This window comes from Suricata suricatta, chromosome 3 (genome assembly GCF_006229205.1).
Source record: "Suricata suricatta isolate VVHF042 chromosome 3, meerkat_22Aug2017_6uvM2_HiC, whole genome shotgun sequence".
Taxonomy (NCBI): domain Eukaryota; kingdom Metazoa; phylum Chordata; class Mammalia; order Carnivora; family Herpestidae; genus Suricata; species Suricata suricatta.
The window spans coordinates 25,605,493-25,631,637 of NC_043702.1; the positions used below are offsets into that span (position 1 = coordinate 25,605,493).

The window sequence follows — 26,145 nt, forward strand, 5'->3', positions numbered from 1 at the left end:
AAAAGTGGAAATAAATGTCCACTAAGTGGCGAATTTATAAATATTGTGATATACCCATATCCTGGAAATCATCTAGGAACAAAGAACTGACACATAAGACAACATGGATGAACCTTGAAAATGTGCTGAGTGAAAGCGTCCAGTCACAAAAGGCCACATATTGTATGACTCCATTTATATAAAATGTACAGAAAAGCAAATGCATAGAAATAGGAGATAGATTATTTTTGGCCATTGGTTGGAGAAAGTATGGATGAGGAACAAATGCTAATGGGTATAGGGTCTCATTTTGGATGATGACGATATTCTAAAATTAGAGGTGATAATCATCATTCTATTCACCCTCTACAAATATACTAATAACCATTGTACTGTATACTTCAAAAGGTGAACTTTTTGGTACATGAATCATATGTGAAGAAAATTATATCTGTTATGAAAAATACAAATGAGCCTTTGGCCCAATTCCTATAAGTCGTGATTAATCAGCATTGGTGATTTTTGAACTTCCTGAGGGTTGTGCAGCCAAGGGTTGGTTTCTGTACAGCTTTCTAATAACTTTTTAAATCAGTGATGGAATATATATTATCATGAGGTAGTGAGTCCCAGACAGTTAGTCATGAGTAGAGAAAACATACTTTTTAAATTCTTGGAACGGAAGGGTTATCACATTTCCCCCGGAATCAGATTTCATTACAGAAGTAACATGAGCTTTAGTCTTCTTTTGATTGTTCAGTTATTCCAGAACAGCATCCTACAGCATTCTAGTGGGTCTTGGCCACTCTTTGGAATCTCCACCTGAGTAGATTTTAAAAATACTGATGTGCGGGTCCCATTCTTAGAAATTCTGATTTGATCTTGGGTGTGGCCTGGGTATTTTTTTAAAGCTCTTCTGTTGATTGTCATGTGTAGCTCGAGTTGAAAACCATCAGTAATATAAGTTATAATGTAATTAAAATAGACCCAATTTATAAAAGATAATTGCAGGGTAAAAAAAATATTATAGTACCACTTAGTCCAATATTTATTTTTTGAACTTCAAGTCATAGAACAGTTATTTAACAAAGACTCCATAGTGAAGTGTAATAATAATATTAACTGAGAAATGTTTCAAAACACACACAAGTCATGAGGAATAAGTAACACATTTCTAAAAGGACATACCTTCGGCGCTGACAGCTGAACGCACAGACCAGACTGACCCTCGGCGGAAGGAGTAATTCCTGTGGGAAGTGCTGGAGGTACAGGACGGACTCACAGACAGTCGACGGGATGCCAGATTGGTGACTTCTTCTACTGGCAAAGAAAATGGGGAATGTAACCTTTGGTTTTGTAACAAAAAAGTTGTCATCATCACAACTATAGCTGTATTTACATCACAGGGGTATACTGTTCTCAGAGCATAAGGCTTTAGTAACTTACAGTGTATTTGTGAATGGAAAAAATCTTTTAGAAAGAAAGGCACAAAATTCCTCCCATAGATTCTACAAAACCTGGGCAGAGAATCACTGAATTAGAATGGTTTATAAATTTTTTTTTGATACCAACCAATAAATTGGCTGCATTTGTCAAGGTTGATAGTTAATGGACTAACTTCATTTTTAATGATGAAATATTGATTGCATTTACTTCAATATACACTCTGGATTTAGCTGTTCTCTGAATTATAATCATTGCCCGGTTCATTATCATATTGGTTCATTTAATGTGACTAACTTCCTCCTCTGTAAACAGGTCACTCTAATAATTAAGAAAAGAACAACCTTTTTTGGATAGTGTCAGGAGGTGAGAAAGAAGGAAGGTGCATACGTATCACCTCATATCATGTAAATGTTATTTCAAAGCAAGTCTTTTCCATTCCCTTCGGCTTAGCCCCCCAAGAAGTCCCATCTATAGAGGGCACCTTCTTCTTCTGGCTCTGAGTTGGGTGTGCAGGTGGGTTCATAGCAAGCCTCCTGGGTGATGGGGATGGCAGTGATGAGGCTCGCTTCTCTACCAAGACGTTTCTTCTCTTCCTCCTGTTGTAAGTTCTTTAAGATGTGTTCTGCTCTCTGATGTGAGCGGGACACAGCCCGGGCTGAAAAGGATTTCTATGGAGATATGAAGACCAATTTACCTTACAGAAACTGTTTTTGCAAGGTCATAGACATAAAAAGTATGTTCCACTAGAATTGCACAAATGTGGTGCTTTGTCCTCAGAAAATGGTAGAAAATGGCACCCATGATATAGTTTCATGGCTATTTGGTTTTCTATCAGATTTCAGATTCCCAGGTTATATGTAATTAAGCTAGTCATTTTCATTCAATGATAATAATTCTTCAAGAATATCTATATGTTTGGGGATTCCACCTTTAGAATTTGGGGTGATATCAATGATATACTCTTTAAACATTAAAATGAAATAAAAATTGTAATACTCTATTCCCTTCCATAATTTTTGAAATGATTTTATATGAAGGACATTTATTTCATAAGGTTAATAAAAGAGAAAGAACCATGAAAAGGAGGAGGAAAGAGAGCTCTCTCTTACATTAACCATTTAGTTATATGATTTATTTTATTTTTGTGTCTCAAGAATACAAAATATTTATTTTGTATAAATAATTATTGTAACTAAATACCAGGGGGCACTGTAAATACTTAACAATATTTGTAGAAACAAGGTTAGTGAATAGAAATTATGAGAATTGATAGTGTTACTAAGGTTGAATGCAGGATCTTAACATAAGACTAAAGGTTTCCTATGTAGAACGGCACAACAGCAATTAAGGGCATTAGATGGGCCACTTGGCATATTAAGATGAGTTAAGAATTATGGAATGAGAGAAAGAGAACTCTATCACATGAGGGGTCTTGGTTTCAAATTCATTGTGAACTTGGGAAAGTGAGTGTACTTGGCTCAAATGAATCCATTGTCCAAATAGGAGACAAATCAAAGATCCTTATGCCAGTGGTTCAGATGCTGGATTTATTGTATAAAAATGATGGAGAAAGTCCCAGGTGTGCCTTTCTCTTTGGCATGAAAACCATCAGATACAAAAGCACTATATGCATAAAAATTAAAATATTTTGATGGGTAAAGAGCTCAAACAGTTCTCCAAACAAAACTACAATGCCAAGACAATATGTGATGTGCAAAAATGTTCTAGCTAACTTCATCTATCCAACACACTTTTTAAAGAATTATGAATAAAAAACCAGTAACGTTTTTGCCAATCAAAGTGGCATTAAAAAAAGAATACTAGCTAATTTGAATAGAGATGGCACACTTTCCTGTTCTATTTTACAGGGGAAAATGATAAAATCTTCCTGGAGTTTTTTTTGAGGTGTAGCCAAAATCTTTAATATTTATATAGCAATTGCGCTAATTCCAGGGGAGTTTTTGCAAGGAAATAGTCATGAATTTGTGCAAAGAGATATGTTCTTTTCCTCCTTTTTTGCTTTATTTTCTATATTTTCTACATTACAAGAGTAATCTACATTAGTAGAAAAATGCTATTCAACAGGTGATAAAAGCATACTTTGAAGACCCATTTTTTCAAAAGGTGTGTATTCTTGTTCTTGTCTATGTCTACACCATGTTCTAAACTTGGCTGTTTATGAATTGTATTACATATTGAGTATCACATTAGAGTACATAAGATCTGAGGTCTCTGTGATATTTGTGATGATGATACTAATGATCAACAAAATGAAGAACAGATCAATATCCAAACAAGGAAATAAGAACTACCAATTCAGTTCTTTTTCTTATCCAGGGTCATTCTTATTAATTTTTGTGTAGCTTATGAATTACCAGTTAAACAAATATTTTGTTTTATAATAATTAGAGACAAAGTGCTACCCTTGGCCAAGAAATCAATGCCCAATGCTTTTAACAGCTGTATATGGAGACTGCTACTGTGACTGTAAAAGAAAACAGTGTTGGTGTGCAGGTCTGCAAATGCTTACTACCAGATATTAGTGCCTTCTATTCTATTCATAAGAACAGAGACCTTTTATGGCTGACTTTCTGTGTTGTTATTACATTCTTATGATAAGAATGAACAAATTGTCTCATGTACTCATTGTTCTTCTCTCTTACATGTACACCATGGAACCTAAAGATATGAGAAAGCGCCTGTTACTCACAGACTGGTCTTCATTAATGGGGTCCTGGACACTCCCACTGCACTGAGGGACCCATGGGGGGTCAAACATTGGGACGGATGGCATTCCAAGCACCGGCGAGGGCAGGGTGAAGTTTATACTAGGAGGAGGGATCTGTTAGTTGACATCAGAAAAATGAAGTCAGTTGGAAAATAAGCTAGAATGGGTCTGAAGTATAATTATGAAATAATATAGAGTACATGAACATCTCTGGGTCTCAGTTTACTCATTAAAAAAATGAAAGGTTTTACCTGTATGACCTTTATTTGTGTTAACTACTTCATCCTCTAAAAATCATCTATATGTATAAATATAGCAAAGTGTCTGAAAGTTTATACCCCAAATTTTTATGTGTCTACCTCTTGAGATGGTAGTGGGATCTTGAAGTTTATAGAACACTGATTTTCTTACTCTATCACTCTTCTTTATTTCAATTATTAAAATAATTCATTCATATATGAGTTAGGTTTACTTATACAGTCAGAGAATAAAAGAAGTATCTCTTGGGCCATGCACCATGGATTTGAGGTTCAAGGATTTAAATAAGTCTTGGGCTGTTTTGCTAATCTAATTCCTATGGGCAAAGCATCTCTCACCTTAAAAATCTGCTGTGCCCCTTCCTCCATCCGGGGCCAGACCTGGTAGCGAAACCTCCAGAGTGTGTGGAACTTGAGAACAGCATTCAGCCTCTGCACAGTCTCTGGATGGTGGAATTCTGACATTAACATGTCAGACACAGCCTCAGGGACTTTCACCGCACACAGCAGGAACATGGCAGCTAGAGACAGCAAACAATTCATCAGCTACACATCTTTTAAATTTGGTTGGTTCCTGGGGACAAGGAGAAGAGGGGAGCTGTTCCTGTGTCTTGGAAATGACTCCTGAGCTAATGAAGCCGGGCCACCAGCATTGGCAAAAGCACATCTTATTTTAGCCACTGGAAACCAAACATTATACTCTGTGCCATCCGCAATCTTCCTATATCTGGTGAGGGCAGTGACAGCATGGTATTTCATTAGAAAACTTTATTCCAAGCAAAACTTCCTTTGGCTCACTTTGAAAAGTGAATGTGTGAGGAAGCAAATGAAAAAAGGAAATTATATACCGAAATATCCTGCTTGAGCACCAGACCTCGGAGTGCCTTGCTGATTAAAATCAAGAGCAATCTGTCCTCTCGTTCTGGCCTTGGGGCAGTGACTGCACCTGGTCAGGGACAACCCAGTAACTCAAGACTAGCGTATAAGGTTGGCACTAGGTCTGCCCCTACATTCCATTCTGCCCTGAAAAACCTTATAATTAACTAGTAAACTTAATAACTCCTGGGGTAGGGTAAATGTTGCAAAAGTCAGCCCTGCAACTTATGTAAAGTATATATCATCTGTCCTTGTGGCTGTGAGGGTAGACATTGTGTCTCCTGGGGATCCTGTTTTTATGGGAACTTTCTCTTAGAATTATAAACAACCTAATGACCCTTACTCATAATAGACTGACCTTACTAAACAATACTGCTTGCCTCATGGTTAAAGGTCACTTTCTTAGGGTTATACCAGAAGTTTTGTATATCCTGGTCTTATGCATACTATGGAAAAAGATGTACACTTAAAAATACCTGCCTTTCCCATATAAAAAGCATGAGTACCTGTAGCTAAGTTTTTTACAACAATCATTACTACTATGATTAGAATTGGAACTTCTGCAGAATCCATGTTCTGGAAAATTGTAAAAATTATCTATGAGAAATCATTTACTAAACACACGCTGCTCTTTCTGCTCCTTGTACTTTTCACTATAAATAAAGCTAGAGAATCAGACAGAGAAGAGATGCCTGCCTGGTGATCAGAAAGAAACTTGAGGCTCTCTCCTTTCTTTCGTGCCAACACCATCCATCCTTCAGGGAACCCTGGACCTGCTGGAGCTGGACTCCGGCAGTAGACTGGATTAGAAACATCTACCCTTCTGAGAGATGGAAAAGATCGAGAAGCCCAAAGAGATTTCATGAATCATAAAACCACTGCTTTTTTTAATTTTGGGGAAAAGCCAAATATCAATAAGAGAAAGGTCAAGTGCCTTGATATGTTACAAAGTTAATGAATAACGAGGCAGAAAAATATACTCTATAGCATGGATGGATGAGCCAGTGTCAATCACAAAAATGTAATTTAAAATCTCTCTTGTACTTTTTCCTGGCTCATCAAAAGAATACTCAGACAATTGTGTTAGGGCAGCTGGGGTTGAGTGCCAGCCCTGAAACCTGTCTGCTATGGGTTCTTAGGAGAGCCTCTCAACTTCTCTGAGCCTCTATTTCTTTAGGGGCAGAAGGTCAACAGTGATGATGATGATGATGATGATGATGATGATGATGATACCTGCCTCTGTTATCAGAATAAGATAAAATAATGAATGAGAAAGTGCTCTGAGATGCAAAATGTCTACACACTTCTAAAACGTGTTTCAATTTTTAGAGGCAATGTGGCATATGCAAGGGGCATCTGTATAATGCAGTCCGAACACCTGGGTTTGGTTTCCCAGCCCTGCTGATTCGGAGCTGTGTGCATTTGGATAAGCTCTTTCAACCCTCTGAGTTGCAGTTTGCTCATCTATAAAGTGGTGATTACAGGATACAGTAAGACAACTGCATGCTATAGTTAGTTCCATGAGAAATACCAGCTACTGTGACCATTAGCTTTTGATTATCTTTCTCTTTAACCTACTAGTTCCTTAAATATCCACTCTGTCTCCTTTCTTTACTTTTCTTTAAAGCATGCTCTACTCTGTCTCAGTTTTTAAACAGGATGGTGGCTATTTACATTATTGCAATTGGAGCTCTACCTCAGTCTCTGTCCTGAAGCAATTTTCTGGTAACACTCACTAATCAGTAGACCCAGTAGTATTTTTTTTAATAGCAATTGTTTCCTTTCAATTTTTAACAGCTTCACAAAAATCTCTCGGGTGAGCTCTCTTCCTTGGCTTCCATAGTTTGAGGTTGAGTTTTTCTCTTACTTTTCTGGCCATTTCCTCTTCCAATCCTCTGAAGGCAGAGAAGGTCAATGGCTTAGTGCTCATCCTTCTGCTCTTTCCTCTATACAGATTCTTCCCCTAGAAATCCCATCCATGCTCACTAGATCAGATAGGCCACATAGATCAGATCTTTCCCCGAGTTTAGCTCTACTTTTGCCCTTTTCCCATTAGCTGTAATGTCATATCCCCAGCTATATATTTCCTCACCATCTAAAACCAAACAACTTCACTCATTGCTGCCACATTCAACTTGGTAGCAACACATCCTCTATATACAACACTATTCTTTGGCTCAGAACCCATGAGTGGTTTCCCACAGTTCATGGGTGAAGGCGAGAAGGAGGTGGCATCAGGGAAAGTCCATATACCTAAGTGTGTCTTTCAAGATCTGTTACAATCTGAGTCCCACTCACTTGTCTAATACCATGCACCAGCAACTCCTCTACGAAAGCACCCCAGTCTCAATTACTCCTCATGCTTTCTAAATAAGCCCCATACATTCCCATACCCCATGGGTCTGTGCATACACCATCCTCTTCTAACTTTCCTTAAAGCCTGGTCTGCCTATCTGTATCTTCTATGAAAGTTTCCATGCCTGTCTCATATGTGGGAAGCGTACCCTTCCCTGCAGCTCTCTACATGTGGTAGAGAAACAAAAATCTAAGCTTTAATGTAAACAAAAATATTTTACAAGGAAATTTGTTGCAGTGTGGTATAAAAATCCAGAGTAAACCTAAATTTCCATTAGTAGGTCCAGGTTAAATAAATTTTTATGCCCATTCATTCAACAAAATATTTGGTAGCCATTAAAAAGAATGACGTCAATCTATAAGTTGATGTTAGAAACTGGTCTCCTAGTGAGTGCTTCTACCCACTTCTCATTTGGTGCTGCCCAATTTTTTTTCACATAAACTCTTCGAATTTTTAGTATACCCTAGTTTATCTTTTAACAGTTCTGGTGTCACCAGAGGGAACCAAAGGGGACCTTTATGGGCCCTAGGAGCAATGACCAACCCGGTATAGGTACCTGTGGAGCCCCTCACCTGGCTGCTTTCTTACTACCCACTTCTAGAAGTCACAGGTAAGTCTCTTTCAGATTCTGGATTCCAGCTCTGCAGCTTTTGCATCATGGTCTTGCAGACTTTATTTGAACATTTATTTTTCTATACTGGGTCTGGACACTGGCCAGAGTGAGCCTGGGTTCCTAGGACAGATTCAGATTTAGAAACTGGATGGGGTCTGAGGTCAGAACTAAACTGGACTGGTCTAGAATGAAGCCTCAGGTGAATAAAATTTTGTTTTAAGGTTGAACAAGTAAAGTTAACCGTACCAAAGATAGTCTTGAATCACAGTGGCCACAGTGGATAACTCAATCATCTCAGATAAGCTCATTCATTTATGAAATGCCCTAGAGAAAAAGGATCTTCAGCCACTCACTATAACTGTTATTTGGGATGGCTCAGGATTTGGGGAGGGTAGTATCTTTTGCACCATCTTTGTCCCCTCTTGTGTCCACGGGGTTGTTTGGTACTGCCAGAAATATTTACTATTTGTCCCAATGAAACCTGACAAGTTATTCAAAAGGTCTTTTTTTTTTTTAAGTAGCTCTGTGGCCAGAAGTTAGCCAAATTATAAATTGATATTCAGAGCTTAATAGAAACCTTTTCTTTTAGGCCTTCTCTCCTGAGTCAAAATGAAATTAAGCCCGGAGGGAAAGAAATATTCTGAAGTCACTGTGGAAGGATTTACTAAACATTCCAAAGAAACACAGCTATAAATCTAGGATTCTTGATTTCCAACTTAGTTGAGGATTTCCCAGATATAAAGAAGCAATTTAAGGATAATGTAGTTGGAGGGCTGGGTAAGCATCTTGGTATTCAAATTACAACCCAGTCCTTTGAGGAATTAACAAATTGTCTTGTACTTATCTAACAAAAACAGAAATGCAGTCCTAGAAACAATTAAAACCCACCTATCCTTTCTACCAATCTCTATACCTCTATTCATCTCAAAAGGTTTTCAGATATTGTAAGAAATGTGGATTTAGAGAACAAAAGCCCTTCTTGAAGAAACATATCCTTTGTGGGTGCCTTTGAGATGTAAATGTTCTATCTGGTCTTCCCTAGGAACCTAGAGCCATCTCTTGAAATGCAAAGTTCAGGGAGGTATTCTTATCAGGAAAAAAATAAAATAAAGGAAACTACTTGGAAAATCAGGTGAATGAAAATCTTTAGTCTTTTCCACAAATATTAGTAAAAGAATTAGCCATCTGAGCAAGTAAATCTAACTTAGTCTATTTGCTAGAGACACACTTTCGTCCAAATTTTTTTACATAAACTAGTCAGTTTTGCATTATCATTCCTGTCTCATGGCAAAAATTTTAAAGCAAATGCTACAAGATCTTTGTTTATATATTAATATATGTCTATGTATGTATGTTGTAGATGTGTCATATCTTTTTACTCCAGACGGTATTGCCAAAATTAATTTGTAAAGAGCCCTATTTTATTGGCTTAAAGATAAACAAGCACTTATATAAATCAACTATACTCTCAGAAACATAGAAACTAACCCAAATGTTTTTCAAGTTCATGTGATCTAGAAATATCTTTGATAAATAAAAACTAGTTTGTTGATTTAATTAACACAGGTTGAACCATCTTCAGAGTTATCAGCATTAAATATAATACTGTTATTGTAATAGGCTTACTAAAAGTCCAATAAATTCATATTCCCTCTGTTATAGAATTTGTTAGCAAGAAAGATAATTGAAGGGGCGCCTGGGTGGCTCAGTCGGTTAAGCCTCTGGTTTCGGCTCAGGTCATGATCTCACAGTTCATGGGTTCAAGCCCCACATCGGGCTCTGTGCTGACAGCTAGCTCAGAGCCTGGAGCCTATCCTCAGATTCTGTATCTCCCTCTCTCTCTGACCCTCCCTTGCTCGCGCTGTGTCTCTCTGTCTCTCAAAAATAAATAAAAACCAAAAAATTAAAAAAAATAAGTGAAAATAAGATTAGCTGTTTAATGTCTTAAGAAATTTTCATGAGTCAATATGATTGTTAAGAATTAAATAGATGTAAGATTTACTATGAGGAAGAATATACTTCTAGAAATGGTGATATGCTTTAATAAATTTGCCAATACACAGAATGCTACTGTAACAGTCCACAACTCCTTACTTCTTAGTTATCACTAGGAATAGAGGATTCTAAGGGTTAAGAATCTTAATCAATGTATACAATTAAAACTACTTAGAAATTATAAGGATGAAAAATAGGTAAGTAAAGTAGAGTGACCAGTTGTTCCCGAATGAAAAAGATAAAAAGCAAACAAACAAAAAACAAAAACAAAAAAACAACAAAAAAAATAATAAAATCTGAATGGGTATGAAAAAAATTGTAGAAGGTTTATAGAAAGGAATTTTGGAAAGTAACTTGTACTTGTGGCTGGAATGGATGTATTAAAGTTTTTTAATAATGAGCTTTAATATTAAAAACACACTGGTAAAGAATTAGAATTTGGTTTTGTCTCAGCTAAAAAAAAAATACAAAAAGAAAACAAAAATACTTCTTGGACTATTGGTCTGCTCTTCATAAAAGATTGTGGGGTTTTTTTTGTTTTGTTTTTTTGCTTTTGTTTGTTTGTTTGTTTGTTTTTTACCTTTGGATAATCTACCTGGAAAGTGAAGATTTTATGTCTTACCAGCATAATTTACTGTGCTTCATGTTGTCTCTATCAGGTCTTTAATAACTTAAGAAAACTCAATCTTTTTAATATTAAAAGAGCTAAATTTGGTTCACAAGTATGTAACCTTCTGTATTTACCTTTAAAATCTATTGTGGCTTAGAAATAGATAATTAAGTACTATTTTATAATGATCTGAGATTCTATTTAGTCAAATGTTCAAACCTTTTGACATTTTGGCAACTTCTCAAAATCAAATTCTAAATGAGTTCAAAGTAACTTTGGATTTTCCCAGAGGGTCCCTAGAAAATCTTAAAGAATTTGTCTCTCACCTTTTAAGACAGATGTTAAACTACTTAGGATTATTTGGTATGTTAAATTATGTGGAAGCATTGTCAAATAAGCAGTGTTAATAAACCTCCTCACGTTATATGTGTATGGGTATATGTTACCCATACAGTTATTCCAGAAATCCTTCAAAGTTTCTAGGAAGTTGTCAATACTCTCATTGTCCAATTATTATCCCAAATTATTGTATGCCACAGAAATAACTCTATTTCTTTACCAAATGAACTCCCATCAGATCTTTAATCATGGCCACTTTTTAAGTCTTTTTGTCATTTCTGGACAGTTCTTGGTTTACTCTGATGCTTTTACAAAAAGCATCTTCAGAAAGATTCATGGTCAGATCCTAAAACTGAACTGATTAAGAATTACCAGAACTAATGGAAAAACACAAAGTAGAACAAGAATTAATGATATGAGACTGAATGGACTAATGAGGATGATTATAATTTTTTAATAACTTTTTCTTTGAAACGTTGCTGGTTTCTTAATGTTTTATTTTTCCGGATTTAAAGAAATTTTTTTCTCTTTTCTCTTAAGCTACCTATGACTTAACAGTAATTTTATAAACTACATTGCTATGAATAGAATGAAAGCATTCACTTTTCTCCTCATCTGATTCCTCCAGAATTCAGAAACTTATTGAGTACTCTTACTTTCATGACAATATAATTATTTGCATAAGTTCAATAAGAACCTGTCTTTCATATAAGAGGGCACAACTGAAAACATTGGTTTTATTACTAAGGCTTTGACTGGAATATTGTATTTGAGACCATGCATAAAATCAGATATGACCAGACAGTTTTAAGAAAGTAAAGTTGACTTTATGGAGCCAAGAAAAGTTCATTGGATAAACTGGCTTGGTAACCTTGCTTTCAGGATTCCCTGCAACCTTACCAGGTGAGTAAGGAAGGCCATTTCCTGGCAGGCCTAGGAAACTCATGATATCCTGGAGACATCAAAAAGATTGAAATTCAGCCAAATTTATAGGTATTCCAGGTGAAGTCTCATGTCGAGTTCTTCTCTTGGCTCCTCAAGCTGGAGAGGTTTCTATTTTTTCCCTGATTTTTTAAAATGCATATTTATTTTTGAGACAAAGAGAGACGGAGCATGAGTGGGGAAGGGGAAGAGACAGAGGGAGACACAGAATCTGAAGCAGGCTCCAGGCTCTGAGCTGTCAGCACAGAGCTCTGTGCTGGGCTCAAAACTACAAACTGTGAGACCATGACCTGAGCCAAAGTCAGACAATTAACTGACTGAGCCACCCAGGTGCCCCTGAAGAGATTTTTAAAATCCAATCTATGATTCTTTATAAAAAATTCTAGCCAAATAGATTTGAAATAAGCCTATATGATCAATCACCATTCCTGCTGTACTTAGGTAAATAATCAGGCCACTTTTAATGAGACTAGACTTATTTTGCAAACAAATTAGTCTTATTGTCATTATCTTTGATAGAAATGAACATGAGTGTAAAGGAAAAATTATGTTTCAGTAAAAAATTGTAACACTTGTGAATATCAAATTCTAGTCCTGTTCATTGTCTTTGTTGTTATTTATCTGTATACCCAATTAGATCTTGAATCTTCTAGTTCCTTCGAATATCTGGCTACCACTCCCCAAACTAATGTTTCCAGCCTTCTGATCTGGAATCACTAAGAACAAAAGCTGCCCTTTAATGTCCCTGGAAGGGACCACCCCAGCCCCTCCTTATGACCCAGATGGTGGCCAAACTTCAGGGGCTCAAATGATAGGACTACATCATTCATCAAGAAAAGTTTCTCTAAACTCTTGGAACTGCATGCCAGGTGGAGATCTAAAATTAAAATTGAGTAAGGAGGTTCCTCTTCAGATACAGTTTGCATTTTGGAGACAGTTTTCCCAAGATCACAGATCAAGATCATCATCTCCAATATTAAACCGTTATTCCTGTTGCCTTTTTGCTACTTGCGTTATCCTCTGTTAGTGAACAGGAAAGACAGTGCTCCTTGGTTCTTACAACTACTGTGAGATCTACTGTGAAGGCCATAGCTATACAATAAAATCTCTATATTTTCCTGGCAAGGTGGTTTTAGATAATAAAATTGCTTTAAATTACTTACTCGCTGAACATAGAAACTTCTGTCCATGATAAAATAGTCCTTGCTGTACCTGGATCAAAAAGTCTGGTATTGTGGCAAATATAAGAAATTAACAAATAAGCTACTTGGCTAAAAACAGATACAATCTTTGACTTACTTGATACCAACCAGTTTGGGTTATGGGGATCTTGGCTGAGAAGCATCCTTTGGTCTCTTGACATTATACTCCTAATAGTTATCATTAAGTCTCCCTGGTGAGCTATGTTCTTTCAGTGCTCTTAAATGCATGTTCACAACCATTAGCCATGTATTACATGGTCTCACTGTGCTTGGAAAAGCGGAAAGAAGATGAACAAAGAGAGGAAGAGCAAAAACAACTGTTTTACGGATCTGACATCATAACCTATGAGTTTCACAATGAAAGAGGTGCAACTTAACTCTGATCTGACTGAGAGTGGCACTAATACCAAATTTTTGGTGGATCTCTCATATACAAGAGAATGACCAACAGGGGAAATTTGTTAATTAAACAAGGAGGCCATTAGAATAATGTGGCAGTAATTCTGCGGTGACCTATGTAAGCAAAGAAAAATCTAAGCCTGTAAATGCTTCAAAGTTACAAATCATAAAGCTAAGGATAATCAGTCACAAAGAGCCAACTAGGCTTTTAGCTATAGTGAGTCAATCATTGCCTTACTTTGTTTCTGCCCTTTTTCTTAAAAACCTTTTTTAATATTCATTTATTTTTGAGAGAGAGAGAGAGAAACAGACAAACAGACAAACAGAGACAGAGTGTGAGCAGGGGAGGGGCAGACAGAGAAGGAGACAAAGATTCTGAAGCAAGCTCTAGGCTCTGAGCTGTCAGCACAGAGCCCAATGCAGGGCTCGAACCCCTGAACCACCATGAGATCAAGACCTGAGCCAAAGTGGGATGCTCAACAGGCTGAGCCACTCAGGTGCCCCACTTTTTTCTATAAAAGTTTCCCTGAGCTCCTGTTGGTAATTCTGTCCTAAACACTCCCAGTTTGGTGCTGCCTGATTTGAATAGATACTTCTTCAAATAAATTCTAAAAAAAAAAAAAGAGCTTCTAGATATAAAGGAAAAATGCAAGTTCAAGTCTTTATGATATGTCTTATTTGTATGACAAAGGAAACATAACGCACACAGTGGTACTTAGGTATGTATATGCGCATAGTGTACTCTAGCAGGACTCTCGAGAAACTTAAAAATTCTCACTTCTGGCGAAGACACTGACAGTCATGAGGAAGAGATACTTTTAGCTTCATACACTTCTGCATTATTTAGGATTTTACCATGTACATTATGGAATTCCAACAACTATATAAAACTAAAAGAATATGTACAGAAAGTGGAAGAAATGAAAAACCCAGTTTCATTTACCTTTTACTAACTGTGTGCCTTTGGATATGTCACCCACATTTCAACAAATTTGTCGTGATGTTATAATTTGGACATAAAACATTACTTGTGATGGTTAAATGAAGTTAATGATAGTGGCTCATGGAAAACCTGGGAAATCACAACTCACCAAATGAATTTATCTTTTAGTGGAACATAGTGAACATGCAGGTTCTGGGTAAAATCATTCTTGGTAATTTGGTAATGTTGGCAGGGAGACTCACTGCTCTTGCACAGACTACAAGGTGAAAAGTAGAGGGTATGTAGCACCTCAGTCCCGCTCCCTGTAGTGCAAGGCTCTGTCTAGAGTCCCAGCAATTGCTGTGGATCTGACCTAGGAATGAAAGGGCGGGGATGCGTGTCTCAGCTGAACACCCAAGAGGAGTGGCAAGCAGGGTCCCGGTGATGCGTCCTTACCTGCCGCCCCGGCCATGTGCTCGTCCACGCTGAGCAGGAGCTCCCAGGCGGCCGGCTGGATGTCTCCGTACATCTCTTCCGTCAGGATTGGTGCTGCCTTGATCAGCAGAGACAAAGGAGCAGGCGACAGGCTCATCACCTGGGAAGGGATGGAGGTCACGTCTTAAAGTCTTTGAAGACACTGATTGCCGTACTCCTCTGGAAACCCACGTGCCACTTCCCTTCTCTGCTTTCCTTAGAAGACCATAAAATACTTTCTAAAATTGGAGCATATTTATTGGCATGGTGAGAGTAAGCTTTAAACCTCATTAGTTGATTATAATTACAAAACGATATGCTGCTTTTATGATGCGTTCGCCACAAAAACAATTCTGCAGCCCCCTAAGAAATAAGCTGTAGAACAAGAGCTGTGAGCACAGCCACCACACGCCGGTGGGGGATTAGCTCCGTGGAGGGGGGCGAGTGGAGGAGACACGTTCCAGCCACGCTCCCCCAGCCGTCGCTCTGTGGAAGCTGGCTGGCTACCAAGAAAGGATTTTTTTCCTGCGCACTTGGTGGCACTCTTACCCACCAATTAAAGGGATCTCTATGTGAACACTGTGCCAACTGGCCCCCTTTGTCTCAAGCATTAGTAAATAGGACATCTGGCGCCCTCCTCCCCTATAACTGCTCCATGAATGATTCTGACCCAGATGTCAGTACCTGCAGTCTGATGTATTTCAGCATTCCAGAGTCCTTTTTCCCTTCCAGATTGGCATCAGAAACCCTCTTCTTTAGGGAAGGCGTCCTCAGGCATGATTTCTCTGAGCACTGCAAAGAACAGGAGATGAATGACAAAGAGTGTCACGTACTCCCAAAGTCAACAGTCTCCAAACAACCATGTTCTTCAAGTGGGAGGGGCAGTTTAGTCCTTTTTGGAGGCCAAGGCTGTCTGAACGTGATAAAAACAGCTCTTTTTGGAATGAAAGGGAGTTCAGTGATAGTTAGCTACAAGGTCCTCTTTTACTGCAGAGGTCCAGATAAGTGGACTAACTTGGCTAAGTTATAAAACTGGCCATTAGTAGAATTAAAATAAGACAAGGATCTCTTGACCTCCATCTGAGGGCCAGTTATAGTCTATGAAGCTGTTAAGAACGTAATTCTTAAAAACAAAATTAAGTCAATTAAAACCCACTCTATCTAATAGACCTTTAACAGGGTTGGATGTTACAAGGTGGCCACTTGGTCATGGAACAAAGAATATATTTCGTAAAGTAGTGTTGGGAAGTGAAAGATAGACTCATTAAGGAAGTACAAGTTCATGACATTTATTACCTAGGCCTGAAGTATAAGGTAAAATGATCTCTTTAAAAATCCAGCAGCACCTGGGTGGCTCAGTCGGTTAACCTTCCGACTTAGACTCAGGTCACGATCTCCCAGTTTGTGGTTTCAAGTCCCACATCGGGCTCTGTGCTGACAGCTCAGAGTCTGGAGCCTGCTTCAGATTTTGGGTTTCCCCCTCTCTCTGCCCCTCTTATGCTCATGCTCTATCTCTCTCTGTCTCTCAATAATAAATAAATGTCTAAAAAAGAAATCCAAACTCATTTAAAGAAACAAACGCAAGGACCATATAGGAGTCTGAAGCCTTCTTTCAAATTGTCACCTCAACCAGAATCCCAAATAAAATGGACTCATCTGCATAAATACGGAGGAAGTGGTTTCTTTCTCTGACTCCTTGAATGCCAAGCGATGGAGTGGACAGAGCAGCTGGGAGAATGATCATCCCTAATGGTGACAGGTTCTTGTTTATTTATCCTGAGGCTTGAGTGCTCCCCATTTTGCACTCCAGGCCATGCAAAGAGGGAATCAATCCATCCTTCTACACAGAAAAAAAGCTCATTTGTTTTTCCACTGCCATGTCAATGAAATACTCTCTTGCTCCATGTTGGGGGAAAAATCAAACTCCTTAAGAATTTTTGAACAGAGCTTCACAGTGTTAGAGATGGAGATATTGGAAAGAAAAGACAAATCTAAAAGTACATGCATAGTCCAAGTAAGTCTTTCAAAGCTCTTACAAAAAGACCTAAGATAATGCATCTGGTGTGTGACTGGTAAGGAATGAACTTTTAGAATGAATCAACTTCTAAACAAATGAAACAAGAGCTCTTGGTGTGTTTTCTAAAGATAAAAACACAGGGGCATATATTTGGAAACATGTATCATTTTAGGAGATAAATCCTGCATAGCGTTTTTTTCCTGTAAATGTAAAAACAATATACAATAATATACATGGTTATTTTATGATTTAGAAACTGTTCTAAAATCATATGGCAATAGTTTATCACATAAATGTAGGGGTATATTTGATTTCCTTTTTTAAAAAAATTAAGGTATTTTAAAAGTGGATTCTCTCTTTTATTCTCTCTATTTATAAAATTATACGTGCAAATTGTAGAACATCTGGAAAACACAGAAAAAGCTGGAGAAGAAAAAAAAAGTCTATGATCCCTAACTCATTGATGCCCCTTATTTTGTTCCTTTTTTTTTTTTTTTTTTGTCACTCTGTGTATCTTAACACACTGGTGAGGATGTTATGTATGTGACATACAAGTTTAAACATTTCATTTTATTAGGATCTTATAATGACTATTTCCCCAGAGTATTACAATTATTTTAAAATATGTTTTTCAAATATTATTAATAGTTCATCTCTTTCTCCTTTGGGTGGACATTTTGTCTTTTTCACGGTTACTTTTGAACGTTCTTATTGATTAAATTATGTGTCCTTTAATCAGGCAGATACCAGCTTAGAAGAAAAAGGGTGAACATTCATGTTTGCCTCTGACACTCTGGGAAATGTAGGATTCTGTTAATCCTATTTATTAGGGATAGAAGGTATATGGCAAGCTTCTCAGATATCAAATATTTAATATTCTGGCATGCTTCCCTTGGAAGTATGGTGTGTTCTTGTGACTCATCATAGTTAGAATGTTTGTTTTAGAGGAAAGGGAAAGGAATGAGAAGGGCTTTCACACTAGGGTAATAGGCTAGGCACTCTTCCCACGTGACTTGCTGAGGTTTGAAATGTAGGTATCAAAGATGGGTACTTGTGTGATGGGCACTTGGGTGCACCATGTGAAAGTCCTAAAGTCCCTCTACTTGTATGACCCCTAACTCAGATTGACAAGGTTATCAACAGTGGCTTTTCTATTTCTGAAGGCATCTGTTGGTTGTTAGTGTTTCACGGAAGAGTAAGAAATTTCACTGGACTTTGAGTTGCACTGTGGTTGGAATTACACATCAAATGGGAGCTGTAAAGAAACCCAGAATTTATCACTAATAGAGGATGGCATTTATTGTTGACTCAATCTACAGAAGGGACCTATGGTCAACGGGAGGTGATTATACAGCCCAGGAGACATCAGGGATCCTGGGGCATGTTTGCTGTAGCATGGTATAGACCTTGGACCACTGTCATTTTCTTCTCTATGTGTGTCTTGGACACACCATACTTGGCTCTGGGACTTCTCTCCTCATTCTGACATCTACTGATTAACTTTGCAATGCAAAACCAGTCCTTTGACTGGCCAGAGATTTATTCCTTGTGATGTTTGGACCACAAAAGGGAGTTGAGCCCACCAAATTCCTGTCATAGGGAATTAAGGGGCACAGAGTCTGATTAGTGTGGTGATGGTTGCTGGGGCTGAGAAATGCTAAAGCAACGTGGATATTTTCAGGTTACCACAAGATAAACATGAGGACCGGGTCAGGGGACAGAGATGAATGAGGAGAGGGAGATACAGAACGAAGCAGGATGAGACACTCTGTGCCCTAATAGGGACAGCAGCTTTGGTTCTCATTCTTCTGAGTCTCAACTGTTTCCTGGTCTGTCCCTAGTTTCATGAGATTCTGCTGTGTCCTTTGCGGAAACTCTAATTATTTGAAGAAGTTTCAGTGGGATTCTTCCAATAAAAGATTATTGATCAGAGAAGCATAATACTTAATTACTTAAAAAAATTACTTATTCATTTAATAATTTAAGACTGTTTATTAAGGGTTAACCATATGCCGGGAACTGGGCTAACTTTTGGAGATATGCTAGGAGCAAAACTCCCTTAGTGCTTGCCTTCATGAGAGCTCATCTCACTAGGAGGGACAGATACTACACAAGGAAACAAGTGAAAAATCACAGTACGCACAAATGCCATGAATGAGGATATACTGTGGAAATAACCAGGTATTTAAAACTGAGGAAAATTGGAGTCAGTCTACTGAGATCTGAGAAAGAGATCTTCCAAGAAACATATTTCATGCCAAGAGAAGTCTGATGATTTCCGTTTTAAAGGTTATCTAGACCGTTGTGCCTCACACATCTTTGACATGTGAGTATGAAAAGGGAGACATTCTAGCAAATGAAGTCAAGACCTAGGGCTTCTCTTGGTCTCATAATAGTGTTTCCCAAAGCTTTGGGAAAATATTAGTCTTGCAGGAAATCATTTGGTCTTTTGTCACACCTGCATTGGCTTTGCAGAATTTACTGACACTGTGCCCTTCCTTTTTTGGGCACGTATCTCCTTTTATACCCCTCTCTTTTCTGGCTGAAAGAAAAATAAATTTTTTGTTTTATCTACTCCTTTTTTCATCAGCAAGCACTAACTGAACATTTACTCTGTTAAAAACATAGCATTGGACAAAAAATATATATATGTAGAAAAATCAAAGAATTCATATATATATATATAAGAATTCATATATATAATTCATATATAATATATCTATAGTTTATAAACTATACATATATTACATATATATAGTTTATAAAAACCTAAGCTTGGAAGTGCACTAAAATAGACTAGCAGGATGTACAGTGAATTTCTGAGCATTAAAATGTAGATTAGCAGATTGATCAGAGTTACTTACATGGGTTACAAAATGTACTAGCTGCCCCACTAATATATTCTGCCCTAAAAACCAATTCAAAAGGAAACAGGAATGAAATATCAGTTGCTCATAAGGCTCAATTTTAATCAGAGTCACTGCTTTTGTTCTTGATTTATTGACTACTCTGTTTCCATCCCGGCCCTAGAAACGTGGGCATTGTTTGATAACGTGACAGATTCAGCACAGGAAATGGAAACACCAGGAGAGAACAAAAACGAGCTTGCACAGGAGGTTGGCATTTTGAAAATAAAATGTTTATCACAGCAGACTCAATACATTTTTTTCCGGCTCTTCACCTGCATGACTAATTTAAATATGTTAAGATTAGAGGACCCTTAACTCTTGCTTTACATTCTCCTTCTCTTTCCAAAATGTAAGCATCGCCTAAGGTTGGTTAAGACTCTTCTGCTTCAGGCCAGTGTCCTTGTTGGGCCCGAGGCAGAGGCACTCATGAACTAGATAGCCCACTCAGCCATTCTATATTTGTTTTCTCTCTGCTGTAGGAGAGGAACTCGATCTGGTAGGTATCACATAAAATACAAAGTGTGTAAGACTGCCAATTTTCCAGAAGTTCATAATTAGATGGCAGGGGAGAAATAGGGATATAAAGAGCCCCATGTGTAGGCAGAATGATCGTTTTTTTTTTACTTTTTAAAATTTATTTTGAGAGAAAGACAGAGCAAATGGGGGAGAGGCAGAGAGAGAGAGAGGGAGAGAGGATGCCAAGCAGTCTTCAGTGCTGAGCCCAACGTGGGGCTTGAACCCACGAACCATGAGATCATTACCTGAGCGAAAACCAAGAGTCAGATGCCTATCTGACTGAACCACCCAGGCACCCCAGGCAGAGTGATCTTAAAACTCTCAGGGCTCGCCACTACTCATGAGATAAAGACTAACATCCTTCCCAGGGCCTGGGCAGCCCCATGTTGTCTGGTCTCTCTCTGCCTGTGCTGCATGCACAAAAGTCCCCTGTGTTCCAGTCACAGTCTTTCCTTTCCCCTCTTCTCTCAGGTTGGAAAATTCCATTTAACATCCATGCATCTTTCAGTCAAAGTTCACTTGTTACTCTGTTGGAGAGGCTGTCTTATTTCACTCAGCAAGTTCGAAGTCTTTTTCATACGCTGTCTCAGCATAGTGTGTTTCTTTGCCCCTGCACTTATTGCTGTTGCAATTTTATATCAATTTGAGACACTTATTTGATTAATGTCTGTCTTTCCAACTAGGCTGTGTGTATCATATGAAGACAGGGGCCATATTGCTTTTGCACATTATTATACCCAGGACATGGAATGGACCCAGTATGTGAGGGGAAGAGCACTGGGTGTTGTATGGAAAACAATTTGACAATAAAATATTATGGAAAAAAAAATTTGTTGAAAATACAAATGGATGAATTAATGAATAATTGAATGAAAAATGAGAAAAGCACACGTAAAATGCTATTGTAATTTAGAGAAAGGAGGGGATGAAAATATTAATCATCCACCATAGTATGCCCTGTGGTTACCACTAGGAACATCATAAATGGTTTCAAGGACGACATGGGATTTGAACTGGATCTTGAAGGATATTTAGGTTTGGTCACATATGGATTACAGATAATGGTATAGTTGGAGCAGTAAGAAATCTCAGAGTGTGTATGGTAAATAATGAGCATTGACTTACATTAGTATATTTTTGCAACTTCCAACATACATGGTTTTCTCCTAAAACTAAGGGAGTTTTTATATGAAGAACTTACCTAAGTAAAAATACATATTTGTATCTATGTACATACATATAGACACAAATATATATGTATATATTTTTCTTTTTATGATATCATTAACAGTGCCACATGATCTTCCCTCAGAATACATGTAGTTTGAACACCATGAAATACAATAGAGTCTAATCTAGTCAAAAAAGCTCTGGATTTGATATTCCATATTTCTAAATTAAAATGTAGCTGAATATGTTATATATGTGAACTTTGACAAGCCCATCCTTCTGAGCCTCAATGTTTTCATCTGTAAAATGGGGAGAAGAGTATCTCCTACACAAGATTTATAAGAATCTAAAAGTACTCTGTCAGTTATATATACCAGCAACAGAGCCTCACATATATGTTTCGAAAAACATACCAAAAGATCATATCCCAGAGGGCAAAGAGCACACTTATGAGATGCATGAAATACAGATTTTTTTTCTTTAGGATGTTTTCCATTACCCCAAATTTCTTCAGTGAACTGTAAAATAATTTAAAAACTTCCTCTGCAAGTGCTAAAGCATTACAAATTGCTGCATGCATGACCCAACTATGAATTTTTTAATTATTGCTCATATTCTCTAGTTGTTTGATTTATGTTTTATTATCATCCCTCACCCCACCAGATCTGGCTTGCAAACTCCTTAGTAGAAAGATCCTCTGCTCCTACCTATTTATTTTTTATTTCTTCCAGAATATCTGGTCTCATATTGTGCCAACAGCAAGTGCACAATGAATGCTCACTGAGATGGATAGGTATTATACCAAAATCTCTTTGTGAAACCACTTGTGAGGGGAAGCTGCAGGGGTAGTCAAGGGCGCTCAGTTGGGCATCTTGGCCGTCACACCCATTCAGGGGCAGGTGGGTGACTCGGGCCTCCCTGGCAGGAGCACGGCAGCCCTGGTTACTGTCTTCATCTTCGGCCAGCTCAGCTGCTCACTGTACTAGTCCGAAAAGTGCAGCTGAATGCTTAGAAAATGTAATAGTTTCTTAAAGGAACTTCCTGTCATCTGATTTGCTCTAGATTACTCAATGATTTATTTGTGAATGGTTGGGCCATTTATTAGTTATTTCTTAATACATAACTATCAGTTTCCTATTACTGCTGTAATAAATCACTATAAACTTCCTGGTGAAAAACAACAAATATGTATTATCTTATGGTTCTTGAGGTCAGATCTAAAATGGATGGGCAGGGCTGTGTTCCTTCTGGAGGCTCTAGGGAATCATCCATTTCTTTGTGTTTTCTGGCTTCTAGAGGCTGCCCCGTTCTGTGCCTCATGGCCCTGCATCACTGACCTCTGCTTCTGTTGTCACACCTTTTCTGACTCTGACTCTCTTACCTCCTTTTTTCACTTATAAAGACCTTAGGGGGGCACGTAGGTGGCTCAGTCGGTTGAGCGTCTGGCTTCGGCTCAGATCACTATCTCGCGGTTCATGAGTTGGAGCTCTGCATCAGGCTCTGTGCTGACAGCTCAGAGCCTGGAGCCTGATTTGGATTCTGTGTTTCCCTCACTCTCTCTGCCCCTCCCTGCTCATACTCTGCCCCCTTCTCAAAAATAAATAAAACATTAAAAAAAAAGACCCTTATGATGACAATGAGCTCACCTAGGTAATTTAGGATAATTTCTCCCATTAAAAGATTCTTAATTTATTCATATTAGCAAAATCCCTTTTGCTACAAAAGGAAACTTATTCATGGGTTCTAGAAGTTAGAATGCAGACATCTTTGGGGGTCATTATTCTATCACCGTAATGTACCCATCACCACCACCCATACTATCTCATATTTATTCACAGAAATAAAACAAACCCCGAAAAGTTCCATGTTTGCTCATAGACATGAAGACAAAGCACTTGACTTTCTTTGCTCATCTGTCTTTGCTGAAAATCACACAGGTCTGTAAGCTGGCTTATACAACTGCAGTGACCTGACATTTGTATTTCCAGAGAAAAGATGGCAGGACATCATGTTCCTATAATAGGCATAGTATCAGGTGACCATTCACTCACCTCTTTCTGCTTCTTGCCCCGCAGAGCCACATTGCCGATGTTGTGGCTCTCCCGGAGAGAGTCTACGGTGTCTCCATAGAGCAGCTTGATGGCCCTGACCAGCCGGGCACAGGAGCGGCTGTGGTGCAGGTAGCAGTGAGGGTGGCAGTAGTCAACGTGGGTGCAGATGAAGCTTTGCTGATTGCACAGCAAGATCATGACCTGGAACACAGACGTCACTGGGACTCAACCAGGCAGTCAGGGTTGAAACCACAGTGATTCACCAGTTCCCACCAGAAAGCAAAGAGTTGCAGGTCTTTATGTACTTGACTTCTTTGCTTTCTCCATTCTCACTTGATAGAAAGGTCTTTTGGGGACATTAAAAGGTTAAGTGACCTTGAAAAACTTAAGCCAATTATTGTGGAGTGTATTATTTCCAAATATTTTCAAATGAAGATTCTAAACTTAAAACATATTAGTTTTTCAGCTCTTATGTTGTGGAAGGAACCAGGTAAAAGAGCATAAACTAGAGGGAAATTTTGTGCCAAAGGATTCGGCTGGCCTCTGGCAGCTGTGGGATGTCTTCAACCCCAGCTCGCCGGTGTGGAATTGAAAGCACTTCTGCATCTTCCACCTTGGCCTATAATCTTCAACTGAGCCTGAACCTGACTATAGAGCTTCTTTTTTCTCTTACAAATTATAATTTTGGGGCTATTTTGCTTTTATGGCTTGAGCTGGCTTAAATCTTCACATCACCTAGACTACTCAAGTAGGGTTCCAGAAAAGAACTCCGTTGTTTTGAAGAATATGGTTATTTTAAGATAAGAAACAAAGGCCTCTGAGTTTGTAACCTCTTAAGTTGCTCTTCTAAAAAGACAATAGCCTTCCTATGTGCACAAGGCGAGTCATATATGCATAGAGTAAACTACCGAATGCTTCCATCCTTCATAAAACCAGTCCCCACCCCAACACCTAACCTGTGAGAGACCATGTGCCATATTGAATGGAGAACATTAAGCAAATCTATTTGCACAAGGCCAATCAAACATACTAGATAGGGCTGCCACACATTTCCTCAGGAATGAGAGACCCTGCTTACTCAAACTCAAATAACAATATCTCACATTTCTCAAAGTAAAAAAAGAAACAGGTGCTGCCTGAACAGAATATCCATAGCTCTCTCAAGATTCACTTAATATTTCTGATATTCCTGTTTATACTGGTATGAAGTAGGGCACATGTAAGAACGGTAAGGTTTCCCTTGTTATTCTCGAATCTGGCTGTTAAGGAGAAGTACCAAGAAAGTCAAACAACAGCAACGAAAACCAAATAAACAAACACACAAATGAACATATCACTGGATTTTTGTTCAGGAGATTCTGATTTAGTACAGAATTTCTAGGAGGAACCTAGAAATCTGTAGTCTGAAAATTATGCTGAGGGATATCTTTTGGTAGATATATTTCTAAGGGAGTTCTCAATGATCCCACTTTCTGGGATTACTGCCTTTGTGAAACCTCCTCTTGTTGAATATGGGCTGGCCTAGTGACTTGCTTCTAACCAACAGAATGTAGCAAAGAGAATCAGATGTTATTCTGTGATTAGATTACATAAGATAGTGAGTTGTCTCTTTTTACCAGACTCTCCTTTACTGGCTTTGAGAAAGCAAGTTACCATGTTGGAAAGGTTCATATGCAAGGCATGAGGGTGGTCTCTGGCCAACAGTCAGCTAGGAATGGAGGTCCTCAATCCAACAGTCCTTTAGTAACTAAAATTCTACCAACAATCATGTCGGCTTGGAAGCACACTTTTTCCAGTTCACTGGGATAAGACCCAGTTCACTGAGATAAGATCCTTCAGATAAAACCCCACTCTTGGCCAGTACTTTGATTACAATCTTTTGAAAGAGTCTGAAGCAGAGGACCCAGCTAAACTGTACCAGGGTCCTTGTCCATAGAAACTGTAAGCTAATAAATGTGTGTTGCTTAACAAACACACATATATATTAATACATATGTATATACATATTTGAATGCATAAGACTGGATTCAACACAGTGAGGCAGTTAGGACCAGAAAGGCAAGATGTGGAAAGAGCATTTACTGAGGAAAGCACAATGTGAGCACATGCCACATTTCTCCTTCAGGCATAAGTGGCCAAGAAGCCAGGCAAAGCTTTAGGCAATTTCATGAGAACTGGTAGGTAAAAATTAGACTTCAGAATTGCCAAAGGGAAGAAGAATTTAGTGGACAAGATCCTGTAGAGAAGGTGGACTTGGTGCTGGGTGACTATTTTCCTTCTAGGCATTTGTTGATTAAGTAACTAAGAAGCCAAGCAAGAATGAGCATACAAGCAGTATGGAGATTTT

At 38.2% G+C, this 26,145-nt stretch overlaps 1 protein-coding gene across 1 annotated transcript in view; it reads right to left on the reverse strand.

Annotated features, from left to right (window-relative positions):
* Window positions 1–26,145, reverse strand: part of UNC80 (unc-80 homolog, NALCN channel complex subunit) — a 221,640-nt gene that overhangs the window by 72,612 nt on the left and 122,883 nt on the right. The window contains exons 28-34 of the mRNA XM_029933277.1: window positions 23,799–23,999; window positions 15,820–15,927; window positions 15,118–15,256; window positions 4,747–4,928; window positions 4,133–4,264; window positions 1,904–2,090; window positions 1,165–1,296 (exon numbers count right to left, since the gene is read on the reverse strand). Of these exons, the coding sequence (XP_029789137.1) occupies window positions 1,165–1,296; window positions 1,904–2,090; window positions 4,133–4,264; window positions 4,747–4,928; window positions 15,118–15,256; window positions 15,820–15,927; window positions 23,799–23,999 (1,081 nt within the window). The remainder of the gene's footprint in view (window positions 1–1,164; window positions 1,297–1,903; window positions 2,091–4,132; window positions 4,265–4,746; window positions 4,929–15,117; window positions 15,257–15,819; window positions 15,928–23,798; window positions 24,000–26,145) is intronic.